Source organism: Balaenoptera acutorostrata, chromosome 15 (assembly GCF_949987535.1).
Source record: "Balaenoptera acutorostrata chromosome 15, mBalAcu1.1, whole genome shotgun sequence".
Taxonomy (NCBI): domain Eukaryota; kingdom Metazoa; phylum Chordata; class Mammalia; order Artiodactyla; family Balaenopteridae; genus Balaenoptera; species Balaenoptera acutorostrata.
Genome location: NC_080078.1, coordinates 42701902 through 42716407, shown reverse-complemented (window position 1 = coordinate 42716407; position 14506 = coordinate 42701902). Strand labels below are relative to the sequence as shown.

At 45.7% G+C, this 14506-nt stretch overlaps 1 protein-coding gene across 2 annotated transcripts in view; it reads right to left on the bottom strand.

The window, feature by feature from the left end:
* Positions 1-5454: 5454 nt before the first annotated feature.
* The window catches only part of CFAP61 (cilia and flagella associated protein 61), a 262542-nt gene continuing 253490 nt past the window's right edge, over positions 5455-14506 (bottom strand). Inside the window, exons 26-27 of one of the 2 annotated variants that reach the window (XM_007191888.3) lie at positions 13303-13393; positions 5455-5921 (exon numbers count right to left, since the gene is read on the bottom strand). In XM_007191888.3, coding sequence (XP_007191950.2) covers positions 5721-5921; positions 13303-13393 — 292 coding nt within the window. In that variant the 3' untranslated portion in view covers positions 5455-5720. Of the gene's footprint in view, positions 5922-9885; positions 11750-13302; positions 13394-14506 lie in introns of those variants that run through there. The other variant, XM_057528332.1, reaches the window with a different exon arrangement.

The window sequence follows — 14506 nt, the reverse complement described above, 5'->3', positions numbered from 1 at the left end:
TAAAAAAAAAAAAAAAGAGTCCACATGAGTAATAAGTTGTAATGGGGACAGTTGTTAGAATTTGTTAATCAAGGGGTTAATCAAGTTGACTAATCAAGGGGAAAATATTTGGTGATTTTATGTTTGTAATTTCTTTTTTAACTCACAGACTGAAAAGAGAAGAATACACATAATGGAATATATTTTGAAAACTCTCATCCTCGTTTTAAAAATGCTAACTACGATGAATGCTAGTCCTGAAAAAAGTTAGAAATTCTAAAATGAGTTTATCTAAAATTTATATATATCTTTCAGTCTAAAAGTAACTGATGTTATTTCCTTGCTCTTTTGAGCGCTGATTGATACTGCTGATGAAATTAGAAGTGGGAAAGGGATTCCGGGACAGCTTTGGCCAATTTTATTTTCTAATCACGAATCCCATCTGGATTGTGGAATAATAGGGCGGGGGCTCAGCCCGCCATCCCCAACTGACGGCCGGGTATTTGGTCTTACATGTGTAACACTCCTTTCATTCAACAGATAACAGGGAGAGTTAGTCACCTTGTGAATCCTTTAAAAATAACAACACCCATAATTGTAAAGAGGGCGGGGGTGGGAGGCAAAAAACAAAACAAAACAAAACAAAACCCCTGCCTGAATGCAGCGAATTCAAACAGGGCTCTGAATTAAGCCAAGAGAATCTATTGAACACTACTGAAATACTGAGATTCAATGGATCCATTTCTTTTTCTTTGTGGTTTCTAGTTTTGCCAGCGAAAATGAAATCTGCTTTCAGACAGGTACCGTCAAAACAAATGGAAACCTGAAAGGTCCGAGTATTAGAAACTAATTTCATAACCCAGGGCTGAGGAAGAATTAGGCTGCGCTCATGCACACACCGGCAACCTCCAAGGACGTGCACCCTTGCACCCGGCCGTGGGTTTGCGTCTTCTGCGTGATTTTATTTCTCAGAACCTGCCCGCCCGCGGGCATTTGGACAGTGAGTCCAGATATTTGCCTTCCTCTTGGAAGAGAGCGAAGCGCTACCACGCGGCGCCGCGGTGGCGGGCCTTTGCGCACTGCGATTCCGGATAGGGGCCGCGTGGAGTTGGGCTGGGGAAAACACTGAGCGCTGACTTGCCCCCTCCTGGGGAGTTTCACGGGAGGAGGCGAGCAAAGGGATCCCAGGCAGGGTCCCGAAGTGTCCTTCCCAGGCCCCAAGCGACTCCTCCCCTTCCTGTGGGGTCCTGGCCGGCGCTTGGGAAAAATCCAGAGGCCTCTTCGCCTCTCGTCCTTGCGGACCCCGCGGTGGGTTCTTCCTCTGATCGCTGCAGAGCTGGAGGCCTCGGCCGCTCTAAGCTCTCCTGTCCTGGAGTCCTCGGTTGCCGTCGGGGAACGCAGTGGGGTTCACTGTGACCCCCGGCTCCCGAGTTTAGCGTCAGGGAGTTGCTGGAAGCGCAAAGCTTGGAGATAAGCGCTAGAGCGAGGAATTTCGGCCCAGGAATTGCCCTGTGCGATGTCGCCGGGACTAGGCAGCCCCTAAGCTCCTAAGAGGAGAGGACGGGAGGGTCCGCAGTCTCACCCCGCGGCGCGCGGCGCGTTTGGAGACGCTCGGGAGGCGCGAGAGGGAGTGGTCAGCGCCCCCAGCGCCGTCCCGGGCCGGCTGCGGACGCCTCTGCCGGATTGGCAGAGGCCCTCCCGGCCCGCGAGCCACGGCCGGGCCTGACCGCGCGTTCCAGGCGCAGAGCCCGCCGTCAGGTGCCGGAGGGGCCCAGCTCCCCGTGCGCCGCGCGCGCCGGCCCGAGCCGGAGAGGCTTTGTGTTTGCAGGAATGAGGGGCGGCCGTGTCTGGCCCCGGGGCACGCGAGAGCCACGCGCAGCCCGCTGCCTCCCCGCCGTCCCGCTCCGGCCTCCAGGCACCTTCCAGGCCCCCGCCGGCGGGCCGTCGCCTTTGTTCGGCACATTAGCATAAAGCTGCCATGGATCTCCCGTTTAAATAATTCCACACAAAAGGAGAGCGCATGAAAGAGGGCGGACGAGGGCGAATCCGCGAGGCTGCGCCGTCCGCCGGGCGCGGGGAGGGACCGCGCTCCAGCAGTTCCCTCCCCTCGAGTTTCAAGTGCCCCCGGCAATCTGCCGCGCGCCCATTATTCGCCGGGGCCCACGGGGTGGCCGGCCGCCCCTTTCATCCTCCCGAGTGTGCCGTCGGGCCTCCGCACGCTCGTTGAAGTGCCCTCGGGGCTGTTTGTTTTCGCCTCGGGTGGGACTGTCGCGGGCCGGGCAGGGGAGGCGGGCCGGACGGTCCCCGGGCCGGGCGACGGGAAGGGCGATGTTGGCCAAAGAGGGCGAAGGAGAAGCCAGGAAGTGTGGGAAAGTCCTAAGCAGAGGATGAGGCCGGGAAGAGCTGGGAGGGCACCGAGCGGAGCGGGAGGGCCCCGAGCGTGGGGCGCGCAGGGGGTTGGCTCCCACCTGTGAGGGGCGGCCCGGCTCCCCGCTCGCCCCAGTCTCAGGAAAGGCAGCGACGAAACCCCAGCAAAATTGACCAGAAAGACCACGGCGACTCCGAACGTCCCCAGTCCTCGCCCGCCCTGGGGGGCCCGACGGAGAGGCAACCAGGCGCCCGGAGGGCTGGAGGGGCGCGCTGTCCGCCTGGGCCTCTGTCCGCCCCCCCCCCTCCGTCCGTCCTGCTGCTGCTATTGGGTTTAGGTGTCCGTGTTCCTCCTCTCGCCCTCCTTCTCTGGCCTCCCCGCCTCCTTCTCTCTCCCACCTTCCCTCCCCCACCCCTCCTCTCCTCCTTCCCGGGCGCTCCCTTCTTTCTCCCCTGACCGTCTCTGCCCACCCCGTCCCACCTCTCCCTCTCTCTTCGCATGTTTCACTCCCCCATCTCTCTCCTCCTCACGGTCTTGCCCACCCCCGACCCTTTCCCCCTCGGACTGTCCCTCTCATTCTTTTCCCTGGTCTCCCTCCCTGCCCCCCATCACCTCGTCTCCCCTCCCCTCTCTCCCCGTCCACCCTCTCTCCTTCAGGGTCTCCCTCTCTCCCCTCCCCTCCCCTCCCTCCCCCTCCCTCCCTCTCCTCCCGCTCCTCTCCCCCTCTGGCTCTCCCCACTCCCCGCAGGCCAACGTGTGTTATTTTATTTGTCTAGAGAGAGCCTATTTGTTCAGTGATGTGTGGCCTCCTGGCCGCCTGCTTTAATGGGGGACGCGGAGGCTGGTTTCTGCGAGTATTAGCATACAGCTGTCGCTCCGCCCGGCCCGGCGCGCACTGTATCCCAGCCTTATCATCACCTCTTCTCTCAACCAGAAAACAATCAACAGCTCCTCGCTCACGACGACTTTCGAGCCCCTCTCCCTGCTCCTTGGCTAACACTCAGCCGTGCACCCGTGTGCGCGCGCGCTCTCTCTCACGCGCAGACACACACACACACACACACACACACACACACACACCCTCTTCTGAGGGTAAATATTGATTGGCTGGCTTCACATTTTCTCCTCCGTACAGTGTTCTCTTTCCTCTCCCACATCATCTTCTCTTTTTCTCTCGCCTTCCTGGGATATTTCGGTGGCGTCTCAGGAGCCATTTTGGGGAAGGATGTGACCACGTGCTAGGAAAAACCGACTTATATCAGAAGATCATTAGAGGCAACTGTGAGGCATGGTTGTTACATGTGATTTGGGGGGAATACAACGTGGGAAATTTAACTTTGGTGTTTTCCTGTCAGAAAGATTGGGCTTAGAGTTCAAGACTCCCTGCTGAGCAGCACGCTGAAATGCCTGGGGACTTCCTGGCACTCATGTCTCTTACAGAAGCCATGCCAGGGCTCCCCAAGAGAAGTCCAAATCTTGGTCTTTATGAAGCCCCTTCTTCTGCCAGGATTCATCATCACTGAGGAATAAATATCTTTATTTTCCTAAAGCCCTTAAAACAGCCAGTTTCAAGCTATGATCAACGACTCTTGGGTTCGTGTCTTATTAGAAAAGTGGTTCCTTAGTGACAAAATGCTTGTCTGCACATATATGCTAAAATTCCTGCCTAGATTCAGGAAACGACTCACTTTCTGAATATAGAGCAATGATCAGTAACTTCCTCCAATACACTATGTAGACTAAATTATATTCTAGACATTTTCAAGTCTGCCATGATACTTATGGGGGCCCAAGACTACTTTTAAAAAGGCAGCAAAGGAAAACTTACTGTAAAGTGTATGCATGATTTGATATTAAGGTTGGCACTATCATATGGCATCAATTTTATGTGACCAGAAGCTTTTTAATGGTAGTACTTAGTCACAGAAGTCATAACTGTTGATCCTCTAACTGGTTGTACTGTTAATCTCCACCCAAGGTCCCAGGGCCTGTCACAGAAACTCACTCCATTTGCTGATGAATTTAATCCAGGGCCTCTCAGAGGAAGGGGGTGGGGGAAGGAGAGTTTCTTGAGCTGACTCATTTGCAGGCCCTGAAATATGGTTCCATGTGTGTTGGGCTTGCAGTTTGAAGAGGGGACCAGTAGCAATTGTTCTCCACAAGAGTTACACAGTTTGTACCATATGGTGGGAGCTGGGCCCTCCCTCTGAATGACCCATGTGCTTGTGTAAAACATACGTGTGCAGGAATTAATGGAGTTTATTGCTTGCTTTTGCCTGCCTTAGAAAATCAGAGTCTAGTGTTCCAAAACCGTTTTATTTTTGAGAGGTATCAGTTTGTTAATGGGTGGGTAATTCTGTAATGCCAACTATAACATCCTCCAAATTACCGTGTAGTCATTGTAATTAAGCCAACTTTTGCTAAATATTAACATAAATGCCAAAAAAAAAAAAAAAAAAGGAACGAAAACTGTAATTCTGTCCATGAAAGCCAGTTTTAAGCCCTACTGGTCAAAAATTCAGACACAAACTGTGTCACACTATCTGCTTAAAAGAGATTTAAATAAATGAAAACAGTCTTATGTGTTGTTCCTGAATCCATATTTTGTGCTAGGCACTTAATTTGCTTTATTTACAAGAAAGAGGGCTACTGACCCACATTACAGGTGACAGGTGCCAGAGGGGGCCGATGCAAAGCAACAGCGCTGAGGGTCAAAGGAAATGACCTAGATTAATTTCCCACCACCGTTTTCTAGTCTAAAACCTGTGTGTGAACCTGAGTTGATCTTCCAGTTTTTCGGTGCATTTATGCTCCTGATCTGGAACAGGAAGTAGAAATACAGGGGCCGTGAGAGCAGCCTCCTCGTTTCAAGAGTTCTTGTAAACTTGTCTGTGCAATCAGTCCTTCTGATGTTAAATTACAGAGATAATTTCCTGTCATCTGTTTTACTCATTTTCCATGCTGGGCACACGATTTTCTTTTTTTATCGCCCACGAGTATGACCGGGTAAACATGTAAAGGACTAACAGCGTTGGCGGCAGGGCTTTTCAGGAAATTAAACAGAACCACGCCCAAGGTAAAAAAACAAGTTTTACACAGTACGCTCTCATTTTATTGCTAAAATGGGTTATTCTGCCCAGGAACACGCCTGGTGTTGGTAAAGCGTCTCCCTGCCCCAGAATCGAGACGCACCGCCGTGCGCCACCTACTGGGACGATAGGAAACCACAGGCATCGATGGACACGGAAAAGAAAGGACGGAACCACGAAGGTGCCTGGCGGTTCAGCCAGGCTTCAGAGAGGTTTCCTGCTTCTACGGAGCACTTCCCGGAACGACACGTGTGGAAACAATCAAGTGGAGGCCGTGGCCACCGCTAAATGATGCCCGGCCACGCGTACATGGGCAGGTGGTAATGATTATAGCGCAGATAGTCAAGGATGCTCTTCTCCACCAGAGGCCTGTAGATGGTTTCCTGGAAAACTCTTTTGAGGTAATTCTTGGGCTTCTCGGGCAGGTTAATTTCCTCATCTTCGATCTGACGGGCTAACTCTTCTATGGAAGGAAGGTTTTCCTCCTGGAAAACACCGTAAGAGGCCAGATACTGAAATTACTTGGGTTTAGCTCCACAGTAAGAGGGCAGTTTCACTAGAACTCCCCAGGGTTGGTCTTTTTTTTTTTTCTAGATTTAAAAAAAATTTTTTTAAAACTGTGGCAAAACACACATAGCATAAAAGTTACCACTTTAACCATTTTTAAGTGTAAGATCCAAAGGTGTTAGGGGCTTTCACATTGTCAGCCATCACCACCATCATCTCCAGAATGTCCGCATCCTCCCAAATTGTAACTCTTTAATTTAACCCCTGACTCCCCATCCCTCTCCTCCCAGACTCTGGCGACCACCCTTCTCCTTTCTCTATGACTTGACTTTAGGCATCTCGTGTAAATGGAATCAAACACTATTATTTTTTTGTGACTGTCTTACTTCACGTAGCATAATGTCTTCAAGGTTCAGCAAGGGTAGTAATTTTAAGCTCTTAATTTTAAGCTCTTAATATACAGATAGAAAAGATCTGTATATCAGGCTTGTTTTAAAAATAAGAAAGGAGGTGATTAAAGATTTTTACATGAAAACTCCTAGATGGTTACTTTACTTGGTGACAGTCCCCAAGAAATGGGATTTTTAAAGCCCTGGAATAAATTCTGAGTAAAGGCAAATTTCGTTGATATCTTTAAAGATGGGGCTCAGAGGGAATAAAGTTATTTGAAGTTGAGAAGCATATGCTGTGCATGTTTACAATACAGTAGAGATTTTTCCAACATTTTATTATATAAAATAAAAGGATTCAAACACAGAGGCAAGTTGACAGAAGGGTGCGCTTGGCACCTGCATACACACTACCTGCTTTCTACGGCTACCATACTTGCTTCATCACCTACCTGCCCATCTATAGGAGGGTTGTTATAAAAAGCACTTCACTCAAAAAATTAAAAAAACGTTTTTAAAAAGGGACTTCCCTGGCGGTCCAGTGGTTAAGACTCTGTGCTTCCAATGCAGGGGGCACAGGTTCGATCCCTGGTCAGGGAACTAAGATCCCACATGCCATGTGGCGTGGCCAAAATAAAAAAGCACTTCATTGAGATTTGAGCTGTGTGCTTTCTGAACACCACAATAATTGAAAATTACCCTAAAGGAAGATGGACTTTGATGGTATATTTACTTGACCTTCCAATAATTCTTTTTTTTTTTAACAGCAGAGAAAAAAAAAAAGCGGATAACTTGCAGAGTTCTACTGGATCATTAATTTATTAATAGTAAGAACTTAGAAAAATAGATTCAAACTATATGGAGACATAAGGTAATTATCACTTGGTTATGTAAGTGAGACACTGCCAGGTGTGGCAGATTATACACACATCACCTGGAAGTACGGTCAGTGGGGGGCCGGGACTCCAAATCGGCTCAACAAAGACGGTGAGAGAGAAAATGGCAAGGGATGCCCAGAACTAAATATTAGAGGTGCTGAAACATTTGACTGCCCAAGCACGTATGCAGTATATCTGAGATTGATTCTTTCTCCCTTAATTTTTCAGGAAAAATGTCTCAAACATAAGCAGTGAATATACAAAAATTAGAGAAGATTTTGGGCTCCTGTTGCATGATGCTGTTCTAACATCAGGGTAAATGGTGTAAAGTCACAAAATGGAGCTTTTAAATTTACGGAATACAAATACTGCTCTAGATCGTAAACTCATTTTTGTACATTTGCCTCTCCTGGTGTGACCTTTTCTTAGTGTGATCACCTCTCCCCAACACTGTGACCACCCCTGCCCAGGGTGACCCCCCCCCACAACGTGCTCACCTGTGAGCAGCTCACCTCACAATGCCACAGACGACACATGACCTTTTGCGTCTGGCTTCTTTCACTTAACTCAGTGTTTTGAGGTTCATCCAGTTTCTAGACTGTATCAGCACTTCATTTCTTTTATGGCAGAATAACGTTCCATCGTGTGGATAGACCACATTTGTTGATCCACCTGTCCCTTGATGGACATTTGGGTTCTGTCTTCCATCTTGTAATTCTGAATAGTGCTGCTATGAACATTCATATACAAGTATTCGTTTGGATACTGATTTTCAGTTCCTTTGGGTATATACCTAGGAGTGCAATGGCTAGGTCATATAGTAATTCTGTTTATAAGTTTTTAGGAGCCATCAAACCATTTTTTTCACAGCAACTGCATAATAATTTTACATTCCCACTAGCAATGTGTGAGTTCCAATTTTTCCACATCTTTGCCAACGCTCATTATTTCCTGTTTTGTTTTGGTTTTTTTTTTTAACTATAGCCATCCCAGTGGGCATGAAGTGGTATCTCATTGTGGCCCTGGTTTGCATTTCCCTAATGATTAATGATGTGGTTTGCATTTCCCTAATGATGTTAACATCTTTTCATATAAATGGGTTTACTTTGGCTCTTAATTTTACTCCATTGATCCATATGTCTATCCTTATGCAAGTACCATACTGTCTTGGTTACTGTTGATTTGTATTAAGTTTTGAAATTGCAAAGTGTGTATCCTTCAATTTTAAAAAAATTTCTCAAATTGTTTTAGCTTGCATTTCCATATGAACTTTAGGATTGGCTTTTCCATTTTTTTCTAAAAAAAACCATGGGGATTTTTATAGGATTGCATTGAATCTGTAGATTGCTTTGCATAGTATTCCTATCTTAATATTTTTTTTAGTTTAAAACTTGGCACTTTGGTTTTTAAAATTTTTATTTTATATTGGAGTATAGTAGATTTACAATGTTGTGTTAGTTTCAGTATACAGCAAAGTGATTGTTATACATATACATATATCTATTCTTTTTCAGATTCTTTTCCCATTTAGGTTATCCTATCTTAACAATATTAAATCTTCAAATCCACGAACATAGATGTCTTTTCATTATGAAGGTCTTCTTCAATTTCTTTCAGAAATGTTTTGTGGCTTGCAGTGTACAAGTCTTGCACCACCTTGCTTCAATTTATTCCCAAGTATTTTAATATTTTTGATGCTATTGTAAATGGAATTGTTTTCTTAATTTCATTTTGGATTATTGATTGCTAATGTAGACAACTGATTATTGTATGTTGATCATACATCCTGTAACTTTGCCAAATCCATCTATTAGCTCTAATATTCTTTTGTGATTCTTTAAAATTTTCTTTATATAAGATCATGTCCTTTGAGAATAGAGATAGTTTTCCTTTCAAATGTGGATGCCTTTTATTTCTTTTTCCTGCCTAATTGCTGTGGCTAGAACTTCCAGTACAATGTTGAATGTAAGTGGTGAAAGCAGGCATTCTTGTCTTGTTCCAGATCTCTGAGGTAAAACTTTCAGTCCTTCACTATTGAGTGTGATGTTAGCTGTGGCCTTTTCATAAATACTCTTTATCAGGTTGGGTCAGTTTCCTTCTGTTCCTGGCTTTTTAGTGTTTTTACTATGAAAGCATGTGTGATTTAGTCAAATGCTTTTTCTGCATCAATTGAGATTATAGCACTTCTCCCCCTCTTTCATTTTATTAATGTGGTGTATTACATGGATTAATTTTCATATGTTGAACCACTCTTACATTCCTGGTGTAAATCTTGGTCGTGGTGTATAATCCTTTTAATGTGCTACTGGATTTAGTTTGCTAGTATTCTGCTGAAGATTTTTGCATCATAACTTCATAAGGGATATTGTTCTGTAGTTTTCTTTTGATGTCTTTGTCTGGCTCTGGTATCAGGGTAATGCTGGCCTCATAGAATGGGCTAGGAAGTGTTCCTTCCTCTCCTATTTGTCTGAGGAGTTTGAGAAGGATCAGTGTTAATTCTTATTCAAATGTCTGGTAGAATTCAGCAGTGAAACCACCCAGTCTTGGGATTCTCTTTGTTGGGAGGTTTTAGATTACTGATTCAATACCTTTACTTGTTATAGGTCTCTTGAGATTTTCTATTTCTTCTTGAGTCAGTTTTTGTAGTTTGTGTGTTTCTAGGAATTTCTCTGTTTCATCTAGGTTATCTGTTTGGTTGGCATACAATTGTTCATAATATTCTTTTTTAAACCTTTATTATTTAAGGTTGGTAAATGTCCCCATTTTCATTTCATTAGGGATTTGAGTCTTTTTTTCTTGATTAATCTAGCTAAAGGTTTATTTTGTTGAACTTTTAAAAGAGCCAGCTTTTGGTTTCATCAGTTTTCTCTGTTTTTTAAATTCTTTATTTCATTTATCTCCACTCTAATGTTTATTATGTCCTTCCTTCTGCTAGCATTGGGTTTAGTTTGGTTTTCTTTTTCTAGTTTGGTTTTATTTCTTCTAGTTCCTTAAGGAGTAGAATTAAGTTACTGATTTGAGGGCTTTGCTGTTTTTTAAATGTAAGCATTTACAGCTATAAATTTCTCTATGAAAACTGTTTTCTCTTTGCATCCCATAAATTTTGGTTGGTTGTGTTTTCATTTTCATTTGTCTCTAAGTACTTCTAACATCCCATTTGGTTTCTTCTTTGAAACCAAAGAAGTTGCTTAAGAATCTGTTGTTCACTTTCTAGTTGATTTCTAGTCTCATTTCATTGTGGTTGGAGAATATACTCTGTATGGTTTAAGTTTTTAAAAATTTATTGACACTTGTTTGGTGGCCTGTCCTGGAGAATGTTCCACACGCACTTGAGAAGACCATGCATCCTGCTGTTGTTGGGTCGAGTGCTCTGTATATATGTTAGGTCTGGTTGGTTTATAGTGCTATTCAAGTCCTCTATTTTCTTGTTAATCTTCTACCTGGTTCTATCCATTACTGAAAGTGAGATATTAAAGTCTCTATTATTTTCAAACTATTTTTTCCCGACTCTATCAATATCCATCTTTCTGAAGGATGATTTTGACTACACAGAATTTCACCTTGGTCAGTGGCTCTTTGGCTAGATGCATGACCAGAGGATTTATAAGCCATTCCCCTTTTGACTTCCACAAAAGGATTTGAGATGTCTTATAATGATCTTGTTTTCAAAATAAATCATATACACATTTAAAATCTACATATGACTTATGATGACAGTCCTAGATAATAGTCATTTATTTCTTTCGCCACACGTGGAGGGAGGGGAAAATTGATAAACTGAATGCTAGGACATCATAGTTAATGGGATTGAACTTCTGTACTTCCCTGAAGACAAGGTAGAAAGTGAAATTAAGTGGGTTACATCATCTCAATATTTGATAAAAGGAATTACTGTTATTCTGTAGTGAAGGCTATCTGCTTTGTTTTCCTATTACCAGACTCCTCAGTGAAATTCCTGCATGTCTGTTTGTATGACTATCTCTATCTCTATCTAATCTCTATCTCTATCTAATCTCTATCTCTATCTAATCTCTATCTCTAGCTCATTACCACTTTCACTGTTGGCCTGTCTCCACCATACCTCTCACAGTCACTCTGACTTTTGGTGGCCGGCACTTCCTTGGGGCCATTCTTCTGTGCCCGTGCTCGCACACAAGCCCTCCCTTTCTCCTCCCCCAGCTCTCTGAGTCCCTGTTCCATGTGTATCTGAGCTACAGGCAGACACCACTACAGGCCCCAACACCTCCTGTGGCCTTTGCACTTGACAGATGTCAGCACAGTCCCCCAGTGGAGGCTCTTCTTGCAGAGGTTCCCCTTTCTGGAAACGTAGAGAACCCACAAGGATGGTTGGGGAAGCCTTAGAGCATCTTCTGCAAAGGCCACTTGCAGTCTCCCTGCTCTCCTGCCAGGGCCCACTGCCAGGCCGAGTTTATGCACTGCAGAGTGACCCACGGCAAACATGTTCTCCTGCCTAAAAGGTTTCGGGAGGCTCAGCGGGAGCCATGAGAAGCAGCCGCCATTGCGTTTGAGGATGTGTGCCTGGGAAAACGAAGGAAAAGTTTCCGTTTTAAACTTGACACCAAAAACCGCTTGGCTCTGTGCAAAAGGTTAACTGAGGAGTTCAGATCTGGGGTTTAGAAGGTTTAGGCATAGAGTTTTGATGGAATAGCTAGAATACTAATGACTGCTTCTTATGGGGCAGTGGTGAGCTGCAGGTTGTTTGGGGAGGGAAGGAGGGAGGGAGCTGAGCAAAGCTCAGTAAGCACCAGGATGTGGACCGACTTCCTCACAGCCCCGAATGAAGTGCAGGGACCTGGCTGACCTGTAACATCTTAAATCTCTATCTCTATCTCATTACTATTCTCATTTCCAATTTGAATGACTCTCGCCGTGGCTGACCTGGGCCTTTAGCCGTCGGCCCCTCTGCTTCCCTTGGGTTACGCTCCCCTGCCTGGTTCCTATCTTTGTGGGCACCAAAGAGAACTGAGTTTGGTTTAAACTTTAAACCTATGTTTCCCAATCTGAATCTACTTCAGATTAGTAACATTACGTCAGTTTCCCAGCTTGGACCCCCCAGGGATGAAACTGAACAGGGGCGGGGCAATGAGGAGAGGGTACCACGCCACCGCTGCGGTCCAGTGCCGACAACCCTGGCTTTGGAGCGGGAGACCCTGGGGTTGCGTGACGTCTCTTGGCTTCAGCTTCCTCATGGGTGAAGTGGAGGCGATGACAACAGTGCCTCCACCCACCTCGGAGGGTCCCTGCGTGGTTCGGTGAGGTGGGGCGTGCAGCGGCTAGAAGGAGGGGCCTGGGGACCTGGGCAGCGTCTGTGCATCCGGTGTGGCAGCCCACACCCCGGGGACCCACGAGGGGGCGACACAGAGACGCAGAACCTGCCCGTCTAGACAGTCAGACGAGAGGGAAGCTCAGCTGAGCCCCAGCCCTCGTCCGAGCGAATCGAGGAGGAGTCTAGAATGGACGTTTGGCCAAAGATGTAAACTCCCCGCAACTCTGGTAAGGACTCTAGGTGTTGAAAAAAACAAAGTTTCACGAATATTTTACTATGTACATGGCAGAGTCAAATTTCCTGCCGAGTACGGAGGCTGTGGGGTGTGCAGCCTCACTTCCAGTTAATCCTACATTGCTTGGAGAAAGAAGTTTCGGTTATGAAAGGAGTGCATTTGGACACCTGTTGAGTCCCCTGACACCTTTGGAACAACGCGCGCACACGAATGGTTAGCGAACAGCTGGCAAATGCAGACAGAAACTATAGGAACGCAGCCTTCGTGCTCGAGGGCAAGGAGATACCACCCACACCGCACTTTCAGCCCTCGCTGTCAGCGGATAATGAAAGTACAGGTACTTGTAAAAGGGGAAGACAAATTTGCCCCGCGTAAAAGATTTGAACAATTCACATTCCCTGAAATATCACCATCTATGTTTACCTACTCCGTAGTTTGCTTCTGTGAGGGACAGTTGATTTTCAAAGTGAAACCGTAAAGTGGGAAGGTAGGGAAAAGTCTAAATGATCAACAACTGTAACTGCTTCTAATTTGCAAGGAATAACCTACATATCCGTTAATCACTCTTACCTCCCTGGAGGATAAGATCTGGCGTAACTCTTTCCGGAGATCAATAAAACGATCGTGAAAGAGGGCCATGCACCACGGCTCCGTGAAGTAGCTGGTGAGGGAAGAGAAAGGTTCAGTTAGTTGGAAACTTTCTCATTACCACTAATAAAGTATTTACCTGCTTTTTTGCCTTTATAAATTACGGTTCTGGCCCTTTTGCAATCGTTTGCTCATGAAATGGCTCGCCGAACAGCACGGCCAATCAATTTTGTAAATGGATGTCCCTGATGTAAGGCCAGCTTCCATAATTACATTTAAAGTGGTTTAATTCAGAGCTGGGGCAAGACCCAGTGAAGAACCCTGATTTTATCAGAATTTAAAAGCCTGAAGACTTGTAAAGAACGGTGTCTCCATTATCTGCCCTCGTTTGAGAAAAACAGATTGCAGGATTAACTGAACTGCTGCATAAACAAATTAAATTTGGGGAGACAATAACACAAATGTTGTTCATCATTAAGGTTTCTGGATTAATAATGACCAGAAAAACAGGCCACCTCGGTGTTGCAACACGGCCTTCGTGCAACTGCACGGAAGCCTAATTGAATCTTTCTTCAGAGAGCAGTTCTGTTCGTGGCCCTATTTGCTAACTTTGCCCTGAAAACTGTTTGAACATATGCTTTCTTATGTGGAAGACAGTATGGCCATCCTTTATTTACAGGAGATTGCTGAATATTTGATGCATTCTTGGAAGAACCAAGAACATTTACTGGTATTTTAACTCTTACTTTGTCTTAATGCTCAGTGTCTCGGAACAGGAAACTTCGCTCCTTCATGGTTAGAGACACGTGGATGAGGTGAGCTCCTCTGGATGTGAGTTTGTCGTTCCTGGGACTGTTAGTGGATGTCACGTGTGTGTCCAGGGGAAGAAAAACCGGTGCCCACGTGCAGATGAGCACCTTCTGTTTTCCGAGACAAGTTAATTCTTGGGAAGGAGGTAACGAGCCCCAGGGACACCGAGGCATTAAAGGACCAGGGCACTGACAAGCATGCGTACAATCAACCTGGCACTCAGCTACACCACTCAGTACCTATCACCTGTTTGCCTGACCAGAATGTGACCTAATTTCATCCTTAACTACCTACTTTGTTGTTCAGGTCATATTTTCATCCAACTATTAATTCCACTGATGTGGGCTCCATACCCATTCTGTGACCAGCACTGTTC